Source organism: Puma concolor, chromosome F2 (genome assembly GCF_028749965.1).
Source record: "Puma concolor isolate L17-30 chromosome F2, mPumCon1.1.hap2, whole genome shotgun sequence".
In the NCBI taxonomy this organism is placed as follows: domain Eukaryota; kingdom Metazoa; phylum Chordata; class Mammalia; order Carnivora; family Felidae; genus Puma; species Puma concolor.
The window spans coordinates 55,175,570-55,191,238 of record NC_141684.1 but is presented as its reverse complement, the minus strand read 5'-3'; the positions used below and the strand labels follow the sequence as shown (position 1 = coordinate 55,191,238).

Sequence of the window (15,669 nt, the reverse complement as noted above, 5' to 3'; positions counted from 1 at the left end):
AGTTAAGCATCCCACTCTTGGTTTCAGCTCAGGTCATGATCTCACGGTTCAGGAGGTCGAGCCCCACGTCGGGCTCTGCGCACACAGCCTGCTTGGGATTCTCTCTCTCACCCTCTCTCTCTGCCAGTCCCCCACTGGCACTTTCTCTCTCTCAAAAAAGAAACAAGAAAGAAAGAAAGGAAGAAAGGAAGAAAGGAAGGAAGGAAGGAAGGAAGGAAGGAAGGAAGGAAGGAAAATGCAGAGTGACCAAAAGCCACGTGAACTTTTAAATGTATTTATAATGTATCTTTCCTAAAAGCTCCTGCATAGAAATACAAAGAGTACAAATGCACCCAAGACATAGTATTCTTTCCATCTATGCCTCATGCTTGATGTTCAAACAGATTTGCAGGCTTCTTGTGCCCTGAGGGGTCCAGGGCACAGAGACTACTGATTACTGTTCTAGATCCTCTTTTACATGGTTATTTTAGAATCACCATGTTCTTACTAAATGACTGCTTAGGGTGGTTTCTGTTTGTTTTAATGCTTTCTCCCCCTCCTTTTTTCCAATTAAAGAAAACTACTAAACTTGAAAACTAGTGGGTACATGAGTTTGTTTTTAGTTTTCGTTGTTCACTTGTCTCTTCTTTTCATATATAATTTTGTTTTTAATATCATGAGCCCAGACTCCTATAGACGGCGACTAAGAATTGGGAAGGCAATTGTTTGAAATTTGCCGAGACACATATTCAGTGTTCCTAACTGCTTTATTTTTAACAGCAAATATCCAAAGGCAGCAATTACTGCAACTGGGGAAAGTGAAAGGTGGTAAAAGATGCCAGGAGAGAAAAGAACTAAAATATGCCGGGTAAATCCTCCCAGGAATCTCAAACCCATGCATACCGATCGCCAAGATCTACTTGAAGTCACGTAACTACAGCCCTGACTCCCCATAGCCCTCTGTCACTTGGGCTTTACTCTGTCATCGAGCTTGAACTTCCTACTCTGTGCTGCTCTTGAAGCATTTTCTGTAATAGGATTTAGAAGTTAGGATGGACAATGCCATCCTTTTAGGGGCTAGGATCTCCTATATTGCAAAGGTCCAAGGTTGGCCACAGGGGTAGGGGAAACGGAGCGGGGGAGAGGGCTTCCCGGCAATCTGACACCCCCGGCAGACGTCCAACAGCTGCCTCCCAGTCCCTAACTTCCAGAAACCAGCGTTAACTTATTATCTTCAACATTTCCCTTCCTGGAAATCCAAACTACACCCCACAGGTGGCCATGGCTGCAACCAACAGAGGAATGTCGTTTCAGCACGTGCTCTGCTGTTAGCAACTATACAACTCAAAATACTTACAACTAGGTTTCCTGCTGTACCCTTTACCACTTCGTTCTCAACTACCCACTTCTTAGGCTTACAAAGGGCAAAGTATGACCTTGTCTTCATTAATAAGGAAAAAAATTAACTTTCTAGGAAAATCTGCTCACTTCTCTGGCGAGTTAGTTTTACAGAAAAGGTCGTTCAGTGATGTCTAAACTTTAGCTGCAAAATGAGAGAAGTGACCTGGACGGTGTGGTAGGGCTGCGTCCAGCCTTGGGCTGATAAACTAAGATTCTCCCTGCCGGTACCTGGCTTTCAAATCAATGTCATAGGGGCACATGTCAAGGAGTGACTGCTTCCAAAGGTACAACAAGAGTGAATTCTTAAAAAAAAAAAAAAAAAAAAAATCTCTTGTCTAGATATTTCTGTATGTTGCTCTCAGTATTCCAGAACAAAATCCAGGACAGCCACTAACAGGACCTGAAATGTAGTCTTAAGCCTCATCTTAACAAAGACAAAATCAGGGTGCATCCTCATAATTTACATACAGATGACCACAAGCAAAGACCTTCAGATTCTCCCTTTTTTGTTATTTATCAGCTCCATGAACTCACTGTGATCAGAAGAACTCGAATGTTCATATAAATAGTATGACCCTTAAAGTCAAAGTTCCTACTTTACATATAAATAAATATATTCTAAATATTTAATGAGCCATCTAGCGCTGCATGAAATCTACGACAGATTTGTTAACTTAGTTTCAACACAGTTTCAACACAGCAACGCCGTGGTACATCTTTACCCTAATAATTTTAAAGCCAAGCAAACCGAGCAAACCTCAAGTTGTGTCCAGGTTTAATGACAGCACATTTAACTTTGGAAAATTAATAGTTACCAGACTTCTGCAGAGTAGGTGATCCGGATGGAGACGAGTTTCCACTAGGAGACAAGTAGAGGTAGTTTTTGTTCACTCCTGTGTCAAAGTCAAATGGGGACTGGTAGTCTTCATAAAAATCCATCTCTCTACAGTCCGTTCCAGACAAAGGCAGAACGCATGGTTTTATGACCGTCTGATATGCTTCAGGTGAGTGTGGCTCTGGTCACATCGCCATGTGCAACCTTGCTGAAGAAATCAACCCCAGGGCTTGAAGAGCCTGGCTTCCTGGCCCAGGTGTGGCATTTCTTTCTCAAAGCCCTCACACCCTCAGGACAAGCAGGCCTGTTTAATAAATGACTTATCTCAAGCAACCTTAGGGCTCTTCACCACCTGCTGTTAATTTCAGTCAACAAAGAAACAACCAGCACAGGGGAGCGGAGCTTTCTTGGGTAAACAAAGGAGGGCCAGGTTTTGCAGTATCTCCCAGATGTACAAACAGTTCAAGCAAACGTCAGACACTGGCACAGTTACAAGAAACTACATTTTTTTTTTTTTTTTACACCGGTCAGCTGACCACCACTACCACCAGGCCAGACTTAATCTTCTAGGACAAGGAAGGATTACCAGGCAGTAATCTCCTACAAATGCCATCTGGGTGATAGTTTTTTCCACCCTGGATTACAGCAGAGTTCTGAAAGCCAAGCTTCCCGGTTTAGTGATCAGCTTTCTAAGTATAACTTGGTATAGAAATAAAGCTGTATTTCCATTATTACTTTATCTAAAGTAATGTCTGGCTTAGTGTAACAAAAATTTCAGTCTGTCCTCCCACCCGCCCCTCCTTTTCTCTTTCTTTCCCTTTCTTTTCCTTTTCTGGAAAGACGGGTGTTTTAGTTACATATACTGCAAAGAGAAGAATCCGCTCTGAAGGTAAAGCTCCCAGGTATTCCTGCACCTTCTCTGTTTAAGCCATGTGCCTGCAGGTGCTACAATAAACCCGTGTGCAAATTGCAGGAAAAACCTATTTCCATTTGTACAGCATGCCCTGCAGAGTGACTGGGTGTCAGCTACCTTGTAAGCAAAACGTCTTAGTCACCAAATTCGTTTTCTTTGACACAAGTCTATTAGCAGATTCCTTCTATGTTAACCAAGGTTTTTGCTCAAGTGATAGCTCTAGAACTTTCTATGAATGGCTCATCTACTATTAAAGAGGTAAACATAAAGGCAACCCTTCTCTTAGGTGGGCAACAGTCTATCACTACATAACAAAAAAAGGCAGTATCCTACCTCTGCAAATCAACCTGATAAAAATGTACTCTCCCTGGGGGCAAGGAGGTGGCTCAGTCAGTTAAGAATCTGACTCTTGATTTCGACCCAGGTCATGATCTCACAGTTCATGAGTCTGAGCCCTAGCCGGGTTCTGCTCTGACACAGAGGAGCCTGCTTGGGATTCTCCCTCTGCCCCTCCCCTGCTCATTCTCTCATTTTCTCTTTCCCTCTCTCCCTCTCTCCCTCTCTCTCTCCCGCAAAAACAAATTTAAAAAGCTTATTTTTAACAACAAAAGTCAATCCGCCTTTTTTTCCTAAAAGATAGCAAAATTTGAGCAACTATAAATGCTGTCAAGTCTATATTTAGAAATAGAATATAATGACTTCTTTATTATTATTATTCTTTGAAAAAAAATGAATTGTCTGGTTTCTTGAAATCCAAGGTATCTCTTACCTCAATGGGATGGGCATCATGCCCCTGGATTAGAGTGTGGTTGACGGGGGGGTCCCTGGCCCTCTCGATGTGGTTGATGAGGTCCCTGGCCCTCTCAATACTCTCTGCATTTGGCCACTAAATAACTGGTAGAAAAAACAGTTCTCCCTCTCAATACTTGCTCTTCCTCCTAGAGCCACAAGTATTACAAAGTGTTACGGGCTGAAAATTCATATGCTGAACCCCTCACTCAATGTGATGGTGGTAGGAGCTGGGACCTTTGGGAGGTGACTGGATTCAGATGAGGCCAGGAAGATGGCACCTCTGGATGGAGTGAGTGTCATTGTAAGAAGAGAGCTAGCTCTAGCTCTCTCTCACCACCGTGTGAGGACACAAGAGGACAGCATGTGGCAACCAGGAAAAGGGCTCTCACCAGGAATCTAATCAACTGGCACCTTGATCTTGAACTTCCCAGCCTCCAGAACCATGAGAAATAAATGTCTGTTGAGATAAGCCGCTCAGTCTATAATAATTTATTACAGCAGTCCAAACTAAGGCACAAGATATTTAGGCACTGACACACATACAATGCAAACCATGGCCACCTCCACACTGCTCCAAAATCCCTCCAAATGGATTTGGAGGGTGGGATCCCTCCAAAATCCCACGTCCTTGACCTTCAGTGCAGACATCCAGGTTACATCCTCTGCCTGAAATGCTGCCTTTTTTCTGCTTGCTGAAGTCATTCATCCTTCAAGACTCAGACAGAAATGCTACCTTTCCTCAGAAGCTCTCCCACTTTCTGTACCCTCCCCACCCCCCAGCACTCACTGCAACAGCAGCACACAGTGTGACAGTCCCCCTTCCCAGTCCGCCTGTGCCTCCCTGTCCTCCCCTTCAGGGGAGGCGCTGAGTTCTCTATTGTGATGCCTACCCTGAAGTGCTGGCTCTAACCAGTGTGAAATGAAGAAATCAAATAACGGCTCATGCTGACACTGGAAACCTTATTTCTAAAACATGAGGATTTAGCATTTAACTGACGTCTGAAATCTCTATCCTACCTGCTTAGGTGCCATCTTGGGGTAACATCATGTCTCTCTGAGCCAGCCGTAGCTCTCCAGTCAGATCCCAGTCAAGACATGCCAGCAGGTAAGAAAAGTGAGAATGGAAGACCAGAGGTGGGAAAAGCATGGGCTATGTGAACGGAATGGCAAAAATTCAGTTGACTCAAGATTCATGTACCCAAGTAGAAGGGAGCTGTAAGATATAAAAACTGGAAATGTAGCCTGAGGACAAACCATTAAAGACCTTGAGTGACAAACTTCTATACCTAATATAGCGTGCAAAAAAAACCCGCTGAGGGTGTCTGAGCCAGGTGGAGGGAGGATAAGAAGCTTTATAAAGATGACACCGGAAGTGGCAAATAGGACGCACTGTAAGTAGAGGCTACCGGGAGGGCGCTCTGAAGGAGTCTGCTGGCACAGCCCAAGGAAGGAAATACCAGGTAAGATGTGGTTCTGTCCTGCTGGACCTTTCCACTGGGAATTCCAGAAGTACTTCAAAATCAACAAGCCTACGACTGAATTCCCTGCTTTTCCTTCTCCTATTCCTGACTCTAAATGTGCCATCCTGACTCACCTAGGCCTGACCTCACAGGAATCGCTTCCAAGCACTCCTGCTCTATAGAAGGAAACACAACCAGGAGCTGTTCGTCCAACTCGTATTGTATGCTTTCTTCATCCTTTCCCTCTTTTCCCCCTCTCACCGACCACACCCTACTTTCAGACTGACCTAGAATGTTCTGGTAAAGACGTGCCATGACTGTCCAGGTCTGCAGTGCTGTCTATTTAAACACTCTCTTTTCCTCGAGGAATTTCATGTCTCATGCTCCCCTGCTCCCTGGGGGACGGTCTGCCATAATTCCCACCTACTCCCTGGCCTTAGGCATGGGCTTGTGCTTCAGATCTGGTCCACCCGGATACCCTGGCCCCTTGTTTACAGGGACTGCGCTAGTGGCAGACAGCTGACCCAAACAGTGCCAACTACAGGCCTTCCCTAACACTTACTCAATGAATACTGGGGGAAGTGACAATTCCTGTGACCCGAGCTGTTGGATATCTATTGGGAGGGTCAGGTTCTTCTCTCCTCCTGCCTAGAGGCAAGAGAACGAGTGCTGAGACTGGGACGAGATGACAGGAGAAAGGAAACCAGTAAGGGATGGAGCACCAGCATCTGAACCCCTTGATCCAGCTACCCTGGAATTCCCATCAAACAAGTAAATTTCTGTTCCGCTTCACTTGTAGTTAAAATTGGAAAGACTCCCACAATACCTACTTTCCAACCATTTCTCACTATTGCTCCACCGTGGATCAGCCAAACTTGATTTTCCGGTTTCTTGAAAACATCCTAAACTGGGATTAGGCAATTTTCCCAAACTGGAATGTCTTTTCTCTGGCAAATTCCTACCACTAGTCAAGCTCAGCTTAATAAGTCACATATGAGTGGTCAGCACTCAAGGGTGTTATGAACTGAATTGTGTCCCAACACACAAGTTCTATGTTCAAGCCCTATGAGTGGTGTATCACACGAGGAATATTCATTTTAGTGCTCTGTAAAATGGGGAAAAATTGGGGCACCTGGGTGGCTCAGTTGGTTGAGCGTCCGACTTTGGCTCAGGTCATGATCTCACAGTTTGTGAGTTCAAGCCCCATGTCAGGCTCTGTCCTGACAGCTCTGAGCCCAGAGCCTGCTTGGGATTCTGTGTCTCCCTCTCTCTGTTCTTCCCCTGCACACATGCTGTCTCTCTCTCAAAAATAAATAAAGATTAAACAAAATTTAAAAAAATAAAATGGGGAAGATATAAATACAAATGCCTACTAAAATGAAGTTATTTAAATGTTAAATTTAATTCATCTAATAGGAAATTATCCAAACATTAACATGATGATGTAGAAATGTATAGATTTATAAGGAAATATATTTTTGAGACAAATCAGGATCCAAAACTGTTTGTACTGTATGATCCATAATTGTGTAAAAACTGTAGAGTAACGAACCAATCAAAAGAGAAAATGGGCAGAAGAAATCTATCCCACAACCCCAGGAAAGTGTTTATGCACTGTAGTGCCTGCAGAGGGAGCCTATGGGCAGCTCAGAACTTAATTTAGTACAGCCAGGAAAATGCATACTACAGAAGAATAACCCATTAGATGACTCATGTTATTGCAAATAGAAACAGAGTAAGTAAAAATGACTGTAAAGAATATTAAGTTTCTAACTTCCTATTAGCACTTCACTCATCCCTAATTTGAAGAGATATTTAAGGGATAGTCTGATGTAAAAGCTACATGACACATACAAAAATTTACCTAGAGGGACCTTGAAGGGCACACAGGCAATGTAATTATCCAATAATAGGGCAGGCCACTGATACTAGACATTATGGACGAATCACACTAACACAGCAGACAGCTGGAAGGAGCTCCAGCTGGCCAAATATACAACAATTTAACCACCGACATAATTAAAGAGAGCAGTGGATTATAAATCAAGAATCCAAGAGTCCATATGTGACGCTTAACTTTGTGTGTCAGCCTGACTGGGCCACAAAATGCCCAGATATTTCATTAAACATTATTGTAGTTGCATCTGCAAGGGTGTTTGCGGATGAGATTAACATTTGAATCGGTAGACACTGAGTAAAGCAGATTGCCCTCCCCAAGGTGAATGTGCCTCATCCGATCTGTTGAAGGCCTTGAACCAAAAGGAAAAAGAAATCCTATGAAGGACACTACTGGGTCAGTTACAAAAATGGGAATAAAAAGGCAGATTAGATAAAAGTATTCTATCAATGTCAAATTTACCAAAGTTGAAACTGTACTGGGATTATATAAGAGAATATCCCAACTCTTCAGAAATACAAACCAAAAGATTTAGCAGCAAAGGGCCATGTATGGATGGATGCACCTTCCTCTCATATGATTCAGAAAATACTATATGAGTGTATATGCACACGCACACACACACACACACACACACACACACACACACACAGAATGATAAAGCAGATGGGGTAAAATGTTAACAGCGAATGAATAACACGGATAGAGTATGCAGGTGTTTTTACCATTCGTATTCTTGCAAACTTTCTGTAGATTTCAAAAAAGAAAAGTGTTTTTGAATGACTGAGAAGACCTCTGCATCAGCTCAAGCAGCCTTGAAGGAGCTGGGGCAGAGAGGAGCGGGTCCCTTCTCACAACAATATAAGGGGAGGCAGCACAACAGAATTTACTTATGGTCACAGATCAGATACCCAGGCTCTCCTGGTTCCTAGCCACTTCTGAGACCTGAAAGAATCCTCTCCACCTTCCAGTGAAGCAGCAGCTCATGAACCCTCTCCCGAACAAAAAGGCTCACCATCGCATCCTTTGCAGGTCACATCTTTCCTGAGGAAGGCCAGGAGGACCTTGTTCCACAGTCAGGACAGAGAGGAGGGAGATGGAGGGGGGCAGGTGTCAGTGAACACCACCTTCCTTCCCCCACTAGTGCCACATGAGCAAACCTTGACCAAAACACACACACACACGCGCACACACAGAGTACCATGAGCCAAGAACAAAAAAGTACTTAGTTTTAAATCTGAAACTCAACTTAGAATCACAAAAGATGATGCTCCATTTTTACATACTTCCTCAAGGAAGCCTCAAAATCTCTGGGAGGTGGGTGTTATGGGCTGTTTTCTGATGGGAACCAAGGCAGAGAGTTTTTGTAAACATCCATACCCACATGAAGCTAGCAGGTGAAGTAGCTGGCATCTGGAAACAGGTGGTCTGCCTCCAAAGCCTGTATTCTTTCTGTAGCAGGAGAAAGCCGGACAGTAGTTAAGAACCCGGTGATGAGCCAGAACATCACATTCAAAGGGCCTGAGGATCTAATTACAATGCAGAGGCTGCATCACTAACAAGCCCCAGGTGATGGAGGCTGCGGGCATGTGCGATATAAGAAATGCGGATTTGGCCATTCACGTGACCAGGTGTATTTGGTCTTCAGCCACAGTTCCAGAAAAACGCTGCGGACACAGCCATACAGGTGAAATGGGTGTCTCTTGTTTGTAAGGAAGGTGACTTTAGGACCCCACCCCAAAGCAGTGGCTGATTGCCAGAAGAACCAACCATGTGACCAGAGGGTTAGAACTTTCGGTCCCACCCCCACCCCACCCCTGATCACTGGGGAGGCTGGAGATTTAATCAGATAATGGCAGCCTTAGCCAATCATGATTATGCAAAGAAGCCTCCATAAGAACCCAAGAGGTCTTGTCTCAGTACGCTTCCAGGCTGGTGAACGGTGGACTTGGGGAGAATGGCACATTCTGAGAGAGCATGGGCGCCCTTCTCGAACACCTCACCCTAATCTCATCATCCAGCTGTTGATTTATATCCTTTACTGTACCCTTTAATACACTGGTAAATGTGTGTCCCTGTGTTCTGTAGGCTGCTCGAGCACATTATTCAAACCCAAGCAGGTCAGTGGAACCTCCAACCTGCAGCAGGCCAGGTCAGAAGCACAAAGCACAGGTAAGCACCTGGCATCTGCAGGGGGGCTGGAGTGACAGTGTTGTAGGGCTGATCCCTTAACCCCTGGAATGTGACTCTATCTCTGGGTAGGCAGTGTCAGGCCTGCTTGAACTCTTGGACACCCTGCTGCTGTTTGAGAAGTGTTTCGTGTTACATGTGGGGTAGGTTCCCCACACATTGTTAGAGGGTCTGGGAACCCAAAAAGAGCACAGGACCGCCCTCGGAGTGACAAAGTGATGGAGGACCTCAAACGGCAGGCTGAGGAATGTGAATGTAATTTTTTACAATAATAAAACCACAACTACTCGTTAGCATTCATTTCATCCTTACGGCAACACGGGGGTAGTAATGTTATCTCCCATCTCCAGATGAGTGAACGTAAGGAATCGAGAAATGAAAGTCCCCGAAGTCTCCTAGCAGTAATCCTCCTCATACTGCTTCAGAGCAATGGGGGGCCGTCTCAAGTTCTCAGCAGTGGGAGGGAGATGGTCAGAGCTGCACTTTGGAAAGATCATTCCTGCCTCCATAGGAAGATGGATACAGAGGGGAGATGGGAAGTCAGTGAAACCGTCAGCAGCACCAAGGGTGTTATGAACTGGATTGTGACCCAACACAAAAGTCACATGTTCAAGCCCTAATCTCCGCTGTGGCTGTTGTCTTGGATATGGGGCCTTTAAGAAACTAATTAAGGTTAAATGAAGTCCTAGGGTAGGGTCCTAACCCAATAAGAATAGTATCCTTATAAGAAGAAGCCAAGACACCAGGGAGGCATATACACATAGAGGAAAGGCCATGTAAGGACACAGCAAGAAGACAGACATCTGGGAGCCCACACCAGAAATCGACTCTGCTAGCACCTTGATCTTAGACTTCCAGTCTCTAGTGAGAAAATAAATTTCTGTTGTTTAAGCCACTCTGTTGGAGGTATTCTGCTAGAGCAGCCCGAGCAAACTAATACAAAGAGTGTGTTCCAGGGAATAACACTGGGAACAGAAAAGGAAAGACATATTGCAAGACACCACCAAGGGATCATCAACAAATCCTGAAATCCAATTGGATGACCAGGGTGTGGGGGGAACAGACTAAACTCTGGACTCTCCCCAGGAGGAGCTGTGAAAGTTGGGGACTGCATTAATTAAGATGGTGACAAAAGAGTAACAGTGGAAGGAAGGAGGGGGGGCTTTAGAAGTACACAGAATGGGGGCACCTTGGTGGCTCAGTCGGTTGGGCGGTCGACTACAGCTCAGGTCATGATCTCACGGTCTATGGGTTCGAGCCCTGCATCAGGCTCTGTCCCGAGTGCTCAGCCCGAAGCCTGCTTCCGATTCCGTGTCTCCCTCTCTCTCTGCCCCTTTCCTGCTTGCTCTCTCTCTCTCTCAAAAATAATAAATAAAAAAATTAAAAAAAAAAAGTACACAGGATGAATTTCATTTTGGCAGGTTTGTTTATAATGCTCAGGAGATTTCTGTGTGCAAACCATTAGACTCTGGGGCTCAGAAAAAGGCTAGGGCTAAAGATATCAATGTGGGAATCTCAAGACTGTCAAGAAAAAGCCCAAAGAGAAGGGCAGTCCAATAAAAGAAAGAAAAAAGGTAGGAACGCCTGAAAGTAGGAAGCAAGCCAAAGAGGCTGCAAAGGGCAGGAAGTGCCCTTTGATGGTGGTGGTGGTGACGATGATAATGGTGATGGTGACGATGGCAGAACCAACAGTTATGACGATGGCAGAACCCAGAAAATCCTTACTATGTGCCATTCTTCTTTGCACTTCACACCAACCCAATGGGGCAGATTTTATTCTCTACTCCCATGTTACAGATGAGAAAACTAAGGCACATGAAAGCTAACTTCCCCAGGCACATGGCTAGTAAGTGGTGAAGGTTGGTTTTGAACTTTGGTAGTGTGGCTCAAGGGCTCTGAAAAAGCAAAAAGTATCAAAGAAAAATCCAAGTGACCAACATCACAGGGATAACAGGAGGAAAGAAAGTAGGTAAGACCAAATGCTACAGACTCACAAAGAAGCCACGGGACCTGGTGTCCTGGTGATTTTTCAAAGAAATTTTAGTCAAAGTGATGGTGCATGACAGATGAGGGAAGTAGAGGCCAGTGGAGGGGGATAAAGGGTAGAACTCAGTGGAGACAAGGTAGGGCTTGTGTGCCTGGTATGCATGAGAGAGACGGCCAAGGGAGGCAGGGCAGGGACGGGTCCCCAGATGAGAAGGGGGCTTCAATTCCTAAACTGAATCATTTTGGCTTTCTTTTACAAATGTCAGCCCTCAGAGTAGAAACCACACTAGAATTTTAGGAAATACTGCCTTACGAAAATGCCATTATTCTCCTTCTTTCTTACTGCAAGAGGAAAAAAATCTTTTGTAGCACAGTATAAGAATACCCTATCCTCTCCAGTGTCCCATCTCCAGAATAAAAATGCAGCAATTAGCAAACACATTCAAATTATTAAGACCTAAATGCAAATACTCTATATGACAAATGAGTTCCTATAAAGTACAAATCCATGTTCTTGGCCCACTGACTTGCAAAGAAAGTCTCACTTGGCAGGAGCTCCTAATATTCTAGGTGAACAGATTTCTGCCCTCTCAAAATAACTGAAATTGAAGTTCATGTCCAACAGACAAGCCAGGGACCATTCTTCTTCCTAAGAAATGTTTTTGGACATATGAAGAGAGCAAGAGTTACACTTATAATGACAGTGAGACATCATTCCCTCTCTCAACCTATTACCAAACATATGTTCTGGGTGGACCTTTAACTGAGGACACCATAACCTGTTGAGAAAACGAATGAATGCCTGAATTTTCTATCACAAAGGAGTCAGAGACTAGACTCCAAAAACACAAAAAGGTCTCACTCTTTCACTGAGGTCATCTTAAAAAAAAAAAAAAAGTCTTTTTATTTATTTATTTATTTATTTATTTATTTACTTATTTATTTACTTATTTATTTATTTGGAGAGAATGTATGTGAGCAGGGGAAGGGCAGAGACGGAGAGACAATCCCAAGCAGGCTCTGCACTGCCACCACAGAGTCCAATGCAGGGCTCGAACCCTCAAACAGTGAAATCACGACTGAAGCCGAAACCAAGAGTTGGACGCTTATCTGACTGAGCTACCCAGGCGCACCCCCCAATGAGGTAATCTCTTATTCTTCTGGGACATGTTGCTGCCACTACTGTTCTCAGACTGAAGATGTTTCATTAGCACACGAGAAGATAATAGAAAATAGCTCAACGTTCATCATGTACCCAGATAATTAATTTCTAATGTACAGATTTTTCACTTTATAAATACAGTTGGAGTTAAAGTCTTATGGCCCCTCACAACCATTGGTGGCTTCCATGATTACAGGCTCAAGTAAAAGTTCCCCAACCAATGCTTCTCAAACTTCAATATGTTCACAAAACTCCCGGGGACCGTGTTAAACTACAGATTCTGAGTTAGGAGGTCTGAATGGGGCCTGAGATTCTGGCCCTTGGATAACTCCAGGTGTTTACTGACGTTTGCTTTAGATAGCAGCTGCTAAGTTTGCCTTAGGATAAAAGACTAAATAAATTCTAAATATTTGTCATTCCACATGGCCCTAGCACTTTCTAAATATATATGTTTTTTAATATAAGAGACAGATTTTGTAGCCAAAGGGGTTTTGCTTTTTGGTGTTGATTTCTGTTTTTCTGTTATTGTAACAATGCACGAAGCAAGCAAATTCAGACAAAAGACAAAATTGGCTATGTCACAACAGGGCATACACCTGCAGGGCCTTTTCAACAGGATAATTACTTCGAGTCTGGAATTACAATAGTATAAACAGCCTAGAACAGTGGCTCAGTAATAAGCAAATGAAAGGCCACTCCATCTAAGAGTATTAAGGATGTATTTAAAAGCAAGGCCAGCCGGTCCCTATGGTAAGAGTACTGAAGATAAAGAGGTTTTGCCCAAGCTAAATGTCTCCAATTTGCTGACAGTGTTTAAAAAGAGCTCTGTAGGGGTCCATAAACACAACCAATTGTCAGAGCCCTAAAAGAAATAAATGAACTGGTGGGCCAAATTTTAATTTGGAAAAACTTCCACAGTGCTTACACAGCTATTCTCAGCAACTAGAGGCTCAAAGGAAACACTTTTCCTTAAGGGAATGAGAGTTGCCCGAGAACAGTAGGCACTTACTGAAAATTAACATTTGACTATGAACTTCAATCATCAGTGAGCGGAGGCATACTAAACATGCTCAAAACACTCTCCCACCAAGCCATGTAGGCAGCTGAGCTTGCTTCTAACTATAACAGGTCAGTGAGATAGATCCAAAGGATCAACCATTTAAAAAGCACACACCATAAATACTGCCCATTTTTTCCTAAATTTCACTAAGAAATAATCTTATGACAAAATGTATAGCATTTCTATCTGAACCTGCTACTCTGGTTAAGAAAAGCCATTTTTAATTACAAATTTCACATACTTTACTTTTTTAAAAGATAACAGTAGAGGGGCACCTGGGTGGCTCAGTCGGTTAAGCGTCCGACTTTGGCTCAGGTCACGATCTCCTGGTTCATGAGTTCAGGCCCCATGTTGGGCTCTGTGCTGACAGCTCAAGCCTGGAGCCTGCTTCAAATTCTGTGTCTTCCTCTCTCTGTCCCTCCTCTGCTCACATTCTGTGTGTGTGTGTGTCTCTCTCTCAAAAATAAATAAACATAAAAAAAAATTTTTTTAAGATAACAGTAGAGTACCCATGCAATGGGAAAACCCAAGAAAAGCCCATTATCTTGAAACCAAATCAGTACTAGAGGGCTTCTACTAAGATAAGCCTGTCTTCTGACACAAGACTAAGAGCCAACCAGATATTTTTTAAATATCTCACTTAATAACAACCATACTTACGGTTACTAAGGCTTCTTACTGACTTTTATCCATTTTTGAAAAAGTCATTACCCAACAGGTACTTATCGAAACAGCATATAATTTCATTTATCCCAGTAAGCTCTCTCAGTGGTAAAAGGATAGGATAATTCAAGAGGCAATGGGAAAGGGGCATAGAGCGGAAAAATGTTTTCCTGAAAAGTATCCAGAAATCATGTAAGTACTGTTACATTGTCCCTAAAAGATCAAAATAAAGAACTATGTGTATGATTTCATAATTGAACTAAATACAGCTAAGACTGCTAATTAATCACTGAACAAGTTTCCTTATTCCTACACACATAGGTAGACTACATTTCCTAACCTCCCTTACGGTTAGATGTGGCCACGTGACTAAGCTCCAGCCAGATGAAAATGATATATATTTAACATGAGGGGGGTATAAAGATTGTTGATAGCTACTGAGATTTGGAGGTCTTTACTGCAGCAAAAGTTAGAGGAAGTTGACTGATAGAAATATTTTGCCAAATAGAGCTTCAGATAGATTTTTAAGGTTTCTCTTCTATTGATTTATTTACCTATTTATTTAGAGAGAGAGAGAGAGAGAGAGAGAGAGAGTGCACACATGAGTTGTAGAGCAAGAGAGAAAGAGTCCTAAGCAGGCTCCATGCTCAACACAGACACCAACATGGGGCTCGATCCCATGACCCTGGGATCATGACCTGAGCCAAAATCAAGAATCAGATGCTCAACTGACTGAGCCATGCAGGTTCGCCACGTTCCTTTTTTAAAATGACCATATCCATGGATGAAAAAATTTTGGAAACAGTGTGACAGCTGCACGACAATATAAATGTAATTAGTGCTAAACAACAGTACACCTAAAAATGGTTAATAGAAATCACAAATTTTGTGTTAGATAATGTATTTTACCACAATAAAAGTAATGATCATACAATTTTAAGGGTCGAGACCATCATTCACACTTTACTACCAGAAAGACTCAAATAAGAAGTTCAAATGGAGCATCAGGGGAGAGATGAAAACACAGCAACCATAACTAAGGAGTATTCGCTCTTAAACATTTTAAGTATTCCTTCCTGAGACCACAATCAAGATCTCTGTGTTCGGAGTGGTTCAGAAAGTATTTCCAATGAAAAATAAGCAGCCCCTGGCAGACAGAGGTAGGCTGGTTAGGTTATCACAGTAGGGAGGCCATCGTCCTCAAGACAACAGTCACTAGGGAACAAGAGTGTACTGCCAGACCAATAACCTATTTCAGATCCTGCCATCATGCTCCCTGGTATTTATTAAGTGAGGTGAAGTCTTACATCTACACACAAACCTGCATACAG

The 15,669-nt window shown here is 43.3% G+C and overlaps 1 protein-coding gene across 7 annotated transcripts in view; it reads right to left on the bottom strand.

Moving 5' to 3' along the window:
* The window catches only part of TPD52 (tumor protein D52), a 111,096-nt gene that overhangs the window by 36,834 nt on the left and 58,593 nt on the right, over positions 1-15,669 (bottom strand). Inside the window, exon 1 of one of the 7 annotated variants that reach the window (XM_025922592.2) lies at positions 2,196-2,762. The exons of 4 other annotated variants lie outside the window; for them this stretch is intronic. In XM_025922592.2, the coding sequence (XP_025778377.1) occupies positions 2,196-2,319 (124 nt within the window). In that variant the 5' untranslated portion in view covers positions 2,320-2,762. Of the gene's footprint in view, positions 1-2,195; positions 2,763-15,669 lie in introns of those variants that run through there. 2 more of the 7 variants (XM_086694965.1, XM_086694966.1) reach the window with 2 other exon arrangements.